This window comes from Oxyura jamaicensis, chromosome Z, assembly GCF_011077185.1.
Source record: "Oxyura jamaicensis isolate SHBP4307 breed ruddy duck chromosome Z, BPBGC_Ojam_1.0, whole genome shotgun sequence".
Taxonomy (NCBI): domain Eukaryota; kingdom Metazoa; phylum Chordata; class Aves; order Anseriformes; family Anatidae; genus Oxyura; species Oxyura jamaicensis.
Genome location: NC_048926.1, coordinates 44,304,186 through 44,317,665, shown reverse-complemented (window position 1 = coordinate 44,317,665; position 13,480 = coordinate 44,304,186). Strand labels below are relative to the sequence as shown.

The window sequence follows — 13,480 nt, the reverse complement described above, 5'->3', positions numbered from 1 at the left end:
CCCCCTTCCTTCTGTCAACTTTTTCTACACTTCTCATATTTGGGAGAATTTTCCTCTTCCCTTTCTCCCTACCAAACATATATATTTTCACTTCCATTTTTGCAAGGTAAATATTGCTTTATCCAGACTACTCTTACCCCTCATTTTCCCATATACTTATTCTTCTCTACCTTAAAAGACCTCTCACATTCTATTAGCCTTCCACTTTTCTCACTTACTGCAAGCTTATACCCTCTAGATTTGTTTCCCTCTACTTCTAGGCCTCAACAGATCTGCCTCCCTACTTAATTTCATTTCCTTGTGTGCATTGATTAGCTTTTGCTAATGCTCAACAGCTGCGATCTCATCCTCATACTCAGGCCTTCTTCAAACCCAATCACATCTCCTGCAGAAGAGCTTTCCACTTTATGCTCACCCATAACCAATATGTATTGCGTCTTGCAGCAAGAGCAGCAGAGACTGGAACTAACAAATCAGATGTCTTGTTCTCTTCTCCCAGCAAGAAGCAATCAGACATAGATACCTCGCACTTGAGCACATCTGCTGAACTTGGAAATCAACTCAGCAACAGGAAGCAGTGGAGGACAGCACTCTCCTCTCACCCCAGAAAGACCTATTTTGAGGTAACTGTGAGACAGCAGAAAGATGGAGGAGCAAAAGAGCTAGCTTCAGCCTCTCTTCCTTCATTCTCCCATTTGGAGCTCGGAGAGAGGCTCTGTTGTTCTGCATTTTGTGAAATGTGTTAATTTGATTCGTGGCAGTATGGAACAATGCTAGGGCTGCATGATGAAGTATAACCTTCCACTTAAGAAAAACAGAGTGATAAGTGTATATTGTTCTTGTATCATGCAAAGGAAGGGTCCAGCAATTTGTGTAAATAGAGGGTTTGAAGGACAAACATTGAGACTTAGGTCTGGGAGAAAAGAGAACAAGGAGGTTTTTTTTATGAAACTGCTGTTATTTGCATGGGACGCTGCCCAAGCCTCTGATATCTGGCAAAGATATCACCAAATAAAGAGAAAGGGAGAGTTGAAGGACAACCAAAGGACAAAGCCTGGGAGGAAGACTACGAGCCTTCAGCACAAGAGACCCCCACAGAGACCACCAGAGACTGATACGCATGTGTCTGGGAACGGGTTTGGATTCCGGGAACTAATTATAATAACCCTGCCTTTTCTAGGAGTAGTGATGAATATGTATTAGTCTAGGAGCATAAAAACCAGCCACCTGATGTAACAGGTGTGCGTCTTGGTGGAACAGAGACTCCCGGCGCACCCAGCGCTGTTTGCTTGCCTCTATTCGCTTAATAAATGACAAACTTTAATTGGAATCCTGTCTGGGACTCAATCATTTATCACAATTTGTACTGTGTTTCACATGTACACTGAGTCATTAAAAGAGCACTCACAGCAGACTCCCTAAAATAAGAGCATGCAGCAACTCCACTGAGAAATCTGACAGAAATGGTAGCATATTTAGTTCCTTCCTCCCTAATAGGTATGTATGAAATATGCTCATTGCAATGGGAATGTTGCACACCCTGACTGCTAATAGTGGCTCTTACAGAGAATTCAATCTGACAGTAGGTTTTTCGTATGTGTGCCATTAGGAACAAAATCCTCCACAGGCACTGAAGATGAAACAAGTGCCAGGCACACTCTGTACTAGGTGACATCGCCCATTTTGAGTAATACTGGAATAGTTCCAGTGGTTTGTAACTTCTTAATTTCAGTTTATCAGATTCTGTTTTGGAAAGCATACTCTGACCAAGTATATAATTATCATACATTTTCCCCACAGATAGAGTCAGCATTCAATAATTAAATATACTTCACTATAAAGGAGAGTGTTAAAATTAGTACAAATCTCTTTCAGAAGAGATTTATATGATCTTCTCCCCTTTGTTCTATACATCTGAAACTCAATTTTCTCCAGCTGCACGCAAAAACAGGCAAGTTTGTTTTGTTTTGTTTTTGTTTTTGGGGGGGTATGTCGGGGAAAGGGAGGAACACGGGATGACAACTATATAAAATGCATCCTGTTATGACAAATGTATACAAAAGCTATCACTAAAGGAAGCCTGATCTATGGCACTTTATGTCATCTTCACTGATATATTTTACAATTCTAGCAAATATAGATTTACTGTCAGGATATGATTCTAATTCTACCTTGGCAATGCCTGGTACACAAATATTCTTACTCCAGAATTACATAAAAGGATGAGTCTGATCTTTTATTTCAGGTTACTACAGAATCACCAGCATAATTAAAACAGTACTCTAACAGCTCTGGCTGTTGCTTGGAGTCTCCAGGCAAGTGGTTTCTGCACCTTCACAGCACAAATGATGCTGCTTATCTTGAACAATTGTCTATCAGCTGTGTCAGACTTACTGCCTTATGACAAGCGCAGATCAACTTTGCATTCTACTGGTAAGGAGATTTTGAGATACTGAAACTGTAGAATTTAAAAAAGAGTGTGAGAATGTACGCTACTATTCCAGGAGACATTAATTAAAGGTTCCCAAAGGGCACAAACTCTTTCTATTTCATAACCAAAATCTAACTAAAATGGTGATGGTGGGGAAATATAAATCCTCCTTCGGGATGTGCTAATTTTTAACAGTATGTTTTTCAGTTTCTTCTAAACTCATTAGAAGGTTTGGTGGGCATTGTCAGAGAGTGGATGAGATGGAATGCTGGTAGAGTCTATCTTAGCCATTTTTGCTAATACATACATAGTAGCTTTAAATGAGGGGATCATTTAAATTAAAAAAAATGTATTTTTTAAAAAAGGGTGTCATTTCAGTAAGGATATTTACAACAGTTTTTTAGAATGTTTTTGATGGATGATCTTATGATTTCCCATGGTCAAACGTTTCCTGCAATCTCAGAAACATGAAAAACTCAGTTAAAATTCATGCATTCCCAACCTTTTTAAGTCTTGCAAGCAGACTGGCTACATGTTCATGTCGTTCTGCTCTGGCGAGATCCTCTGCCGTTTTCCCATCCTGTTGAAAAACAAATGATTAGCTGCAGTTTCTTCCTTTTGACCACAATAAAATGTCATGTGCAACATAGCTCAGCTCTGCTTATGGCAGTAATTGCCGTCAGACACAACTTAATCAGGGAGAAGGTAAAAAAAAAAACAATGAACCAGTAATGATTACACCCGCAGGAATCTCTTTTCTTAAATGGTCCAGAGACACACACAGTAAAATGCAGAACAGTATTTCTTTTACAAATTGGCATCTGGATGCCACTGTAACAAGATGACTTGAATTCAGAGTCTTTGCATGATGCCAGTATTCCCTCTTTGAACTCCTCTTTTTTACTCACCAATTAGTGGATGATAGCGATTTCTAGATACTACATCCTAAATGGATCTATAAGTTTAAACAGTTCATAAAGAGGACACACATCAGCATAGTCACTCAGATGAACAGCAAATGAATTTTATTTACTAATGGATAAAGAATGATGATGACATACCAGTCACTGGAGGTTTTCAGAAAGCAAGAACATTGTAAACCACGTTGTTAAAACTGCATCAGCAAATTCAAAAGGAGAAGCAAATCTGCCTGCGGCATTCTGCTCTTGACATTTAATTACCAATGTTTCATACATCAGCAGTTTAATATGAAGTAAACTGAAAGAATAATTGCTTACTACTTTTGCTGTTATGTCTATGTTAACACTATTGTTTTATATTTTGCTAACAGGTAACTCATTTATGAGGACTCTGCTTCTTTCATGCTCCTATATAAAAGAGCCTTTAAATGTTAAGGCAGTGTAGTGGAAAACTAAAACCTCTTTCTTGGACTTCTCTCTTTGATTGTCTAGTTTTTCATGTGACATCTGTATTGTCTTAAGTAGCTCCTGAGGATACTGTAACTATTACCCTATATATGAAACAAGTATCTTTGATCATTGAGTATACACCTACAGAAGTCATTTACAGTTTTCCAAAGATGTTATGTTCTACATTATTTCAAGTAATTCAAACAGAATAGGAACAGAGCATGAGGGCGAAACAGTCAAAATTGTAGCTGATTAAATCTGAGTGTCAGATACCCTCCCTGTACAGGCATTTTCCCTTAGAATGAGGGCAGGTCCTACACCTCTCTCTCCTCAACTGCAGCAGCATGGCTTGAGTTGACTTGACATCCTTGTTTGCTATGTATCTCTGCTCCATGGGGCTTTGTTCTGGCTTCAGCCCTGGCTTTGGTTTAATATCTGTACTCCCATTTATCACTTCCTTGACACAGCTGCTTGGGCACAAACAGAAAGCAAATAACCATCTGGTGAGTATTTGGCAACAAGCGTGGATGGCAGTGGCTCAGGCAGAGCCTGATCAGCAATCATGGCTACAAATGGATGGAGGTGATCGCTCCCCAAACCACAAGAACTACAACAGAAATGGTTCAAATTGCGAGAAGCCTGGCCAAGTGTCACTGTAGGGCAAGCCGACATGTAGCAGTGGGATGGTGTTGTCATGACTCAGGGCTCACTCCATACTTCCATACTGAGTTTTGTGTCCTCAAGGCTAACTCTCTGACATAGCATAGCTGTTTAATCTTGGATCAGATAGAACTCCAGGTTGAATTTGCCTCCCAGTAAACATTTTGAAATGTTGAAATTGATGGATACCAGCAATTCAGTTTACATTTCTGTTGAGAATTTTGACTCAGATCTGGAAGCTCAATGTATTTATCAATATGACAGGTGAAGAAAGCAGTTGCTTCCTTGACAAAGGAATTAACAGAAAATACAGTTTCTGTTTTTGTCCAAAACAGTGAGCAAGGTAAGGCTGCTTAATTCTCTGGAAGCCCACTGCAAGACGAACTGTAGAGCACAAGAATTAGAAAATAAATACATGAGCAAAAGATCAGATGGGTTTCAGTAAGTTATTTTCCTGTTTGACCTTTCTTGAGCAGTACAGTTTATGTAGAGGCTGGAAAAAGCAAAACTGGCATCTGAAAATGGTTTGGTTACAGGATCCATGAAAGCTTATTTAAAATCTGGTGATAAATTTCATCACTGCTGACTGGCTCCTTTGGTGCAAACCAGACAGCTATGACTGCAAGAGATTGTCTTGAATTTAACTGGCCACTTGCAAGCATCAATTTAAGCTTGGTACAGTTTTAGAAGCTTCCATGATCAGGAGTCAAGAACATGGTGACCGATAGCACAGCACGTAATAGATAGAAGGGTTTGGTGATTTTTGAACATTGGAAAAGGTTATATGCTCCAGTAGCATGAGATTTCCTAAGGCTGCTTAACACTGATGCAATCAAATTCAAAGCTGAACTAGTATTAAAACAGACTTCAACCTGGGGATGAGGCATAGACAACATACTCCAGTACCAAGTTACCTAACAGTGCTAAAAAAGTTAATTTCTCAGAAATGGCATTCTGACAGAAGAAAAAGGCAATTAATTCTACCACACTGGCTCTGAAAGAGCTGTTAAGACTTTTCAGAATAGTTCAGCATTCATCTAGCAAACTAATGCAAAACTGAGACACTATTAAAAACACCACATCATCTTCCTCCCTCTTCTCTTCCCTTCTCTCTGCTATGACACTGCCGGAATAATGGATATTGATGTATATTCCATGTGTTCCTCCTGCCAGATTTAGTATCAGCACAATATATTTTGTCATCACCTTCACACTGATATAAACTGAAGAGATAAAATACACTTTCATCTACGAAGGACCGGGGCAACAAGGGCAATTACACCAACATAGCCATCATGGCACAAATGAACAAATACAGTTCATGAATGCCCCTCTGCATCCTTTTGTTGTAACTTACCGCTACAGTGAAAATACTCATACAGAATGAGATATACCAAAAGGAAAAGAGGAAAGGAGAGAAAACAGGTCACAAAGATGTAAAATACCCCACAACATCCACTGCATGCACGTTTCGTTATTCACGGACACAGCAATCTACAATCTAGTTTTGCAAATGTCATTTTTAGATGCTAAGCTTCTTCAAACCACAATTCAAGTTTGTTTGTTTCAATGACTACTTTTTAAAGGCTTCCCTTTGTCACACAAGATACATGTTTAGAGGAATGAACAGTGCTCAATGTACAAAAATGTTTGTAGTTTTCACCAAACAGGTAAAGCAAACGAGACAGAGGTTTTCTCCTTTTTCTCTCCATTTCAGTCATCTCAGGGATACTTTGCATGGAGAAGAACTTTGTAAAACAGGGATTCAATTAAAACCATATTCACAGCATGATTTCAATGTACAGAACAACAGTTACTTCTGAATAGAATGCACTGGTTAGAGTAAGTAACAGCATAAACTGACGCAACTCTTCTAAAAATAAAACGTGCTTGGTACGTTCAATAAACACGTCATGTTGTATATGATGCCTAGTAAACACGGAGTGTGTATGAGGTATGTATGATGAAGGATTCCTTCATTCTTTCCATGGATACAAGAGTCAGGATGATGTTTCTCAATGCAGTGTGAAAGAAAAATATCTTGAGTGGTTCTAACTGAAAGCAGTGGTGCTGACTGATCTGACGTAAATGATTTGTTTTTACAAGGATACTTGCATGCTATTTTACTTATCTACGCACCTACACATTTACAACATGAAAATGATTTTTTTAACAACCCTGAAAGCAAAAAAAGAAAATCTAAGATATATACTCTACATTTTTACAATAACTGTACATGATGTGAAATGACAATTATCTTAACGATGGTGGCCTACTTTGCATACAGAAAACAGAATGCTACAAGTAATTCTTCAGGGAAGAGAATCTGCAGATGAAGTGGTAGCTATACTGTACCTTAATTACTTTCAAATTTAGCTGTAAGAAAGGAACAAGTGGACAACAGATAACGCTTTTCAAGCTGTGGATGTTCTACAGCCTAACATTTTTTATTTTCACTATATATTTATATTTGACCTCTGCTTCCCCCCCAAGATTAACTTATTTTTCTAAAATCATACATAAAACAGACAAGTAACATAAATACTTACGGAGGTCAAAGCTTCCACGTTGGCACCAGTAAGACACAGGAACCGGACAACATCGAGAATGCCATTGTTTGCTGCCAGATGTAAAGGTGTTCTTCCGTACTAATGGTTGGAAAAGAAAGTGTTACGTTAGTCGAAGAACACCTTTCTGATTTTTATGACTAATAAGCAAACATATTGTACAATTATAGGTACCGAAACACAGCAAAAGGTCCTGCAAAAATGGTAGGAAAAAGTACTTTTGACTACGGCTTGAGCACAACTGCTTGAAGCTCAATTGAAAACAAAGTCTAGATTGACTACTTAAAAATGGGAAATGATTGTACAGCTAAACTCCCCACAGCTGCGGAGGAATCCTTTGCATTTTAGGGCTGTATTTGAGAATGTCTTGCTAAGTGTTGATAAATCTGATTGTGTTTTGCTGAATGAAATATGAACTAGTTAAGCAACACTAAGTCCTTAACCTTTAAAGCTCTGGATTCTATTCAAATCAAAGTATTACTGAAAAGTACATCCTCAGTCTCCTCCCCTCCCCGCAAGGAATGAGAAATGAATGTAAGTAGTGCGCATGAAGGAATTTGTGCTTTCAGTGACAGAGGAAAAGTGCTGCAAGTATTCCTTCACTCTTTTTTGCTTTTTCCCCCCAAATCTCTCCATTGACAACAGGTTTTCATGCCAGACACTTCTTGTCCTTCATATTCATAGCTACTGTTAAAAATAACACTATCATATATTTTCTGCTTGTAAACCCTCTTACAACTTCTTCACACGTTTTCTTACTTTCATACTGTTCTCCCTGTTTTAATCCTCCATTCAGAACCAAACGCACATGCTTATTTCACAAAAGAGTATTTGAAAGCAAAGCTAACTTTCTGCCAACTGGAAACTGAAGAGATGCTTGCTCCTCAAAAATCCACACCTCAATTCAAATAAATGCATATGATGTTCTGCTGCACGTAGTCCGTGGAAGAAACAAACAGTGCCCTCAATTGGTATTACACACACGTCGGACAACGCCAGACTTGAGGATCAAGGATAGATGGTCATTATGTTAATTTACTCACATTACAGGGCTCACTGCTGAAGAGGACAAGTAGAAATAAATATCCTCTATTTTGCAAGACCTGAACTCACCCTTTCAAATAAAGTACACTCTAAAGATCACTCTAGTATACTTGACTCCTAAAAGAATAATAGGACCCCAAATCTAATCACAGCTCCTATACCATGATCCCATATTCACCGAACACTTAAAGGCTGACAGATTTTTCTATGGTGTGCTTGAGGCCAGGCCACTGATCCCAGCTGAGCATTCTCACTTACGTAAAGAGGTGCTAATCCAGCCTTTTGCTGCATTAACTCACCTTCCCGAAATGTGTTCTCAGCAGTGGATCTGGATTTAATTGCATAGTCAATCATATTAAAGCTCAGAGGCAGGACTGGGGAGCTCATTATTGTAAGTTTTTTGGCTTGGCAGCTGACGATTTTAATTATTAAAACAAAAACTGATTTCACTGGACAACCCTCAAGCCAAAAGCCCTACAACTTTAATCATCTAGCTAATGTAGAGAAGGTCAGAGTTTTTGTAATAAATGGTGGTGTTAAGTAGTAAAATGTTATTGATAGAAAAAATCAGAAAAAAAAAACAAGAGAACTACAACATCAGATCTGAACAAATCACAGATGGTAACAGATTCCTACAAAAAGCTTTTAAACTTTGCAGCATATAAAAATTGAATAGGCCAGAGAAAGACATTTTGAACTAAATACCAAGCCACAACCTCCACTTTTTGTCACAACAGTGAAATGGCTAACCTTAAGCTTACTCAAACTAGCTACATGAAAAATTCCTGAAACAGCTTACTTTCACCTTAAATGCACATAGGAGGAAAACCAGGATGTTAAACCTGTATAGTATCAAATTTACTCATCACATGCAACAATTACAGAAGAAATGAAGCCGAGAAAGCACTACTATCTCAAAGTTTATAGACAGGCTATTAAACCTTCTCTTTGGAACGTGCTTACTACAGCTGTGGACATTCCACATTTTTACCTGGCAGTAGCCCAGCAATATGCATTGGAATCAACATTTTCAGAGGTTTATCATTTGACAAGTATTTCTGCAACTGTCACATGTATGCAAAAGAATGAGCAACAGGACACTTCCCAAAAAGAACCTTACTTCGTCTGCTGACTTCAACTTTTGAAAATAATTTTACATTTAACATTTTAATCCTGAGAATTCATGTGTTCTGCTTGTGACAACTTCTGTTACATATAAATTAAGGCTATTGTATTCTAAGATAAGTGTTTGATCAGGATTTATTTTAATTAATCAACTCAAGACAGAAAAACATAAACCAGCCAACATAACATGCATTTTTATTACTGGCAACAGAATCTGCACTTCATTTAAATCACTTGTTAGGTGACAGTGCAGATCTGTTCATAAATTTGAAAGAATTCAAAGCAGATTTTTCATTAAAAATGCACCAGTCTCCAATTCTACAAGCAATTTAGTATTATTAAATCATATCAAATCAACAGCTGTTTGGGCTACTAGAGCATTTCATCTGCTCTTCAGCATCTAAGATGTAATCTACATTAAAAAAAAGCTATGTGGATACAGAAGCAGGTTGGTATATACTTCAACATTAGTGGCAAAGTACATTGTGATAATTAATTTATTTGGGCTCTTTCTTCATGGACCTTTAATCATCTATTTAACTGAAACAGCTAATTTTGCAACATGAATAATTTAATGCTTTGCATTTGGCTTCTTTAAGAAAAAATATTCTGATAGGGGAAGTGGAAAAGGTCATCTAATGCAGGTGAGCTCTTAAATATAGTAGTTCAGTACCAATATTCCACTTACCTTATTAGCAACATCCAAATTACAACCTGCTTCACAAAGCGTCATCACAATAGGAACATTCCCATCTTTGCAGGCTACATGCAGGGGAGTGTTACCATGTCTGTCCTGGAAATCTACAAAACATCCTTGACTGATGAGGGTTTTAACTACTTCTATTTGACATCTTCTCACAGCAAGGTGTAGGGCTATATGGCCATCCTGAAATCACAAGACAACTTGTATGTGAGATTTCAATATGGCTAAAAATCAAAGTATCAAAGTGTCACAGTGTTTTTCAGAGTCAAAATCATTTCACAGTAATTGTGTGCATCTCCTTACCTCAAGAATCAAAATGTTTTTGGAGGGGGAGCAGTGGAGAGGAAGAGCGGGATGGAAGCAGGGAGGTGCACAATATTTGGCAGAACAAATCAACGACAGGATGAAAGCAGATTTATATTAAGCCACCAGACTTTGCAGTGGAATGAAACGTAAATACACATTCTCTACCAAAGACTTCCCTGAGGAATGGGAGAGTGACCAGTTCCAACAATCAGCTGAGCATTGTGGACCACTCAAGTGCTTACTAACAGAAACTTGTGATGTAAAAGTCAAGCATTCTGCTTAGTGATCAGTCACTTTACAGACAGAGCTTCCTCTGTGTGGAACAACAGGCAATGTAACGAGGACATTTACTTCTTTTAGAAGCAAAAACATTTTACTGAACGTGCTTTAGTTCCTAGCTAGTAACTATCAGCAATAAAGCTAGCTATAAGGACTAGCATAGCAAAAGTATTAGCTTTGCATTTCATTGCTTATTTGTTTGGATCACATAGTGAAAAACAAACAAAAAATTATTCTGGATCAAATGGAGTCATATTTTTAAATAGCTGGAATTTGCTTATTGGAAATGGATGTGAATCAGATGACCCATAGGAATCAAAGGCAAACAGTAATTTCATCCTTTTTCTCTTAATAGCTTGCTGCCAATTACAGAATGCTATGTTCCTTCCATTCTCCATAGAGAGTGTTATTCATAAGGTGATAATTGATAAGGTGATAATGAATCAGAAAAAAAAATCATGGAAAAATAATCAGCTGGCAACTTTACAGACTATTGAAGTCATCCATATTCTCTGTATGAATTACTTAGAAAACTCATGCCATAAAAACAATGCTGGATTGCAACATTCACATGAAGCAATTCACAGGTACAGGTCTGTGGCACCCGTGATCTCTGGAGGCAACTCATTCATCCCTAACGAACCTTGTCCGTTGCATCGAGGTCAGCTCCATGTTCTGCCAAGCATTCCACAATATCATGGTATCCCCTAGCAGATGCTGTCAGGAGTGGAGTCTCTCCTTCCTTGTTTTTAATGTTTACATTACAACCGGCTTCACAAAGTGCTTTGGCAACAGAGTAGTAGCCATGCCAAGCAGCACAATGCAATGGGGTTTCTTCTTCCTAGTAACATGGGAAAAAAAAACATATATGAAAAAACAGAGCTGAAACAAATGCTAGGAAAAGCAATTCCCCACAGCTTAACTTAGAGAGACAGGAAGATGACAGGTAAGAAAAAAGACAGTCTACCAAATAAGCCCTGTAGAAAGATGTGGTAAATTCAAATGCTGACATTCTCAAAGCAAGAATAATTCCTGCTGACACTCAAGTGATTACAATGACGTACTAGATTTTCACCACTACCTGGATTCTGGGAGCCTGTATTTCTCACCATAAGGCTATCTATTGACAACATCCTGAACGTCTGCAATATTAGTCTAGATATTTCCATGCTGCCAGGGCTAGCTATCTTGGCTCTCCTACTTGAAAATAGATCCCCATTCATAAGCAACGTCTATATCCTCTGTGCTAAGGGACTAAACCAGTGTTTAAAACAGATCACTCGCCAAGGAGATACAAAATCCCACTAGACTTGCAGCTTGAGGCAGATCACTCTGCTTACCGTCTTCAAAGCACATCTAAATGATTTAGGAGTGTAGGCAGTGACTTGTGTACTTAGAAACCTGACTCCTCTAAATGCACATCACAACAAGCTTTTGAAACTGTATGCATTTCGAGTTGTTTGAGTTCAGCTGTGACTGCTTCTAATTTACTTTTTTTTTGTTTGAACCAAGGAAGCTTCAAAACTTTCATCTCCAAAGCTCTGTACTTCTTGACAATTACATGAACACCATTAAGAAACTACTGAAAGTATTGATTTTGTAGCCCAGTACAAAGCAAGGAGGATTAAAAAGCAGAAAAAGTAATTCTATCAAATTCTAAGAAGTGTCCTTTCTGTACTTGGCAAATAACAATGAAGAGACAGTGCATATAATATTGGAGGATTTGGACTGTATTCAAGGTTTCTGTAAAAATCCAAGGAAAAAGTTGAACAGCACATGGTCCGTTGGCTTGCTGCTGCTTAAACAATATAAAGGTAGTCCTAGAGGATGCAGGACTTTGGAAGGCTCATGGAATTCCCCTCTATAGTAGACTATCAATGAAATTTGGGTCAAATGCATGGTTCGTTTGTTTTTCCCTTCTGTGAAGCCCTTTCTTGTTTTCTCACAAGAGTTTCCAGTTCAGAGCTTACAGAATAAACAAACAAACAAAACAAAACAAAACAACAACGAAAAAACCACGTTATTTAAAGGAGCCCTCCTGAGCTCTCCTCCCATTTTCAGTAACGCCCACTTGTCACTTCCAAAATCTCTCATGCCTTATAAAAAGAACCTGAAATCAAGGCAACAACTAACAAAAAGTGTTAGCTGAATTCACAGGGCACACACCACCACCCATATCTTCATGATGTGGAATTTCTCCATCTTTGAAATTTCAAGAAAATCTGTTTTATGAGTACATGCACTCTGTTTTTGAATAGTCTTCATTTATTAAGAGGTACAACACCTCCATATTTTTTTTTTCAAATTCTAACGTGCCAAGGCAAGACTAAGAGTTTTGACCACTCATAGTATCATAGTAAAGCTGTGTTTGTGTAAGTAAAACAGGAAGTGACTGCAACTCACCTTGTCTTGAAAGTTTGGATTGGACCCAATACTACAGAGAAACTGAACAACATCCACGTGTCCATATCGAGCTGCAACATGAAGAGCTGTCTCCCCAGACTGCAATTAGAAAAGAGCATTAGCAGTGTAATCTTATATGTTGCCCCCAGAGATATACCACCACGTACAGCCTGAATGCCTGTATGCTGCATAGGGTACTCCACTCTCCCTGTACTCTAATGCCACAACTGCAATCAGCAGAGACCTCCAGCTCACAACTGTAGCTGTATCTGACAGTTATGACACCACCTGACAAAGTATTTCTTCAAAGGCCTTCTTTTTCCAGAACTTATTTTCCTACTTAATTTGCTTAAGATTGCAGCCATAATGGGATTTCTGAGCAATATGAGGAGGTAGATGCATGCACATTGGCACTGGAACATGCATTCTCTTTCTGTTCAGACTACCTTCCAACTCTGTACACATACATGTACGGATGGGTCTAACACTTTGGTGCACTCTGGCATATTTTGGTCATTATGTGTAACTATTTGCAAACTTTTGTTGCAATTATATTAAAAGGAAATAGTATTTCTATTAAGAGAGTAGCCTA

The 13,480-nt window shown here is 38.3% G+C and overlaps 1 protein-coding gene across 1 annotated transcript in view; it reads right to left on the bottom strand.

Moving 5' to 3' along the window:
• The window catches only part of DAPK1 (death associated protein kinase 1), an 87,987-nt gene that overhangs the window by 12,292 nt on the left and 62,215 nt on the right, over nucleotides 1-13,480 (bottom strand). Inside the window, exons 14-18 of the mRNA XM_035309687.1 lie at nucleotides 12,889-12,987; nucleotides 11,129-11,326; nucleotides 9,886-10,083; nucleotides 7,011-7,109; nucleotides 2,934-3,011 (exon numbers count right to left, since the gene is read on the bottom strand). Of these exons, the coding sequence (XP_035165578.1) occupies nucleotides 2,934-3,011; nucleotides 7,011-7,109; nucleotides 9,886-10,083; nucleotides 11,129-11,326; nucleotides 12,889-12,987 (672 nt within the window). The remainder of the gene's footprint in view (nucleotides 1-2,933; nucleotides 3,012-7,010; nucleotides 7,110-9,885; nucleotides 10,084-11,128; nucleotides 11,327-12,888; nucleotides 12,988-13,480) is intronic.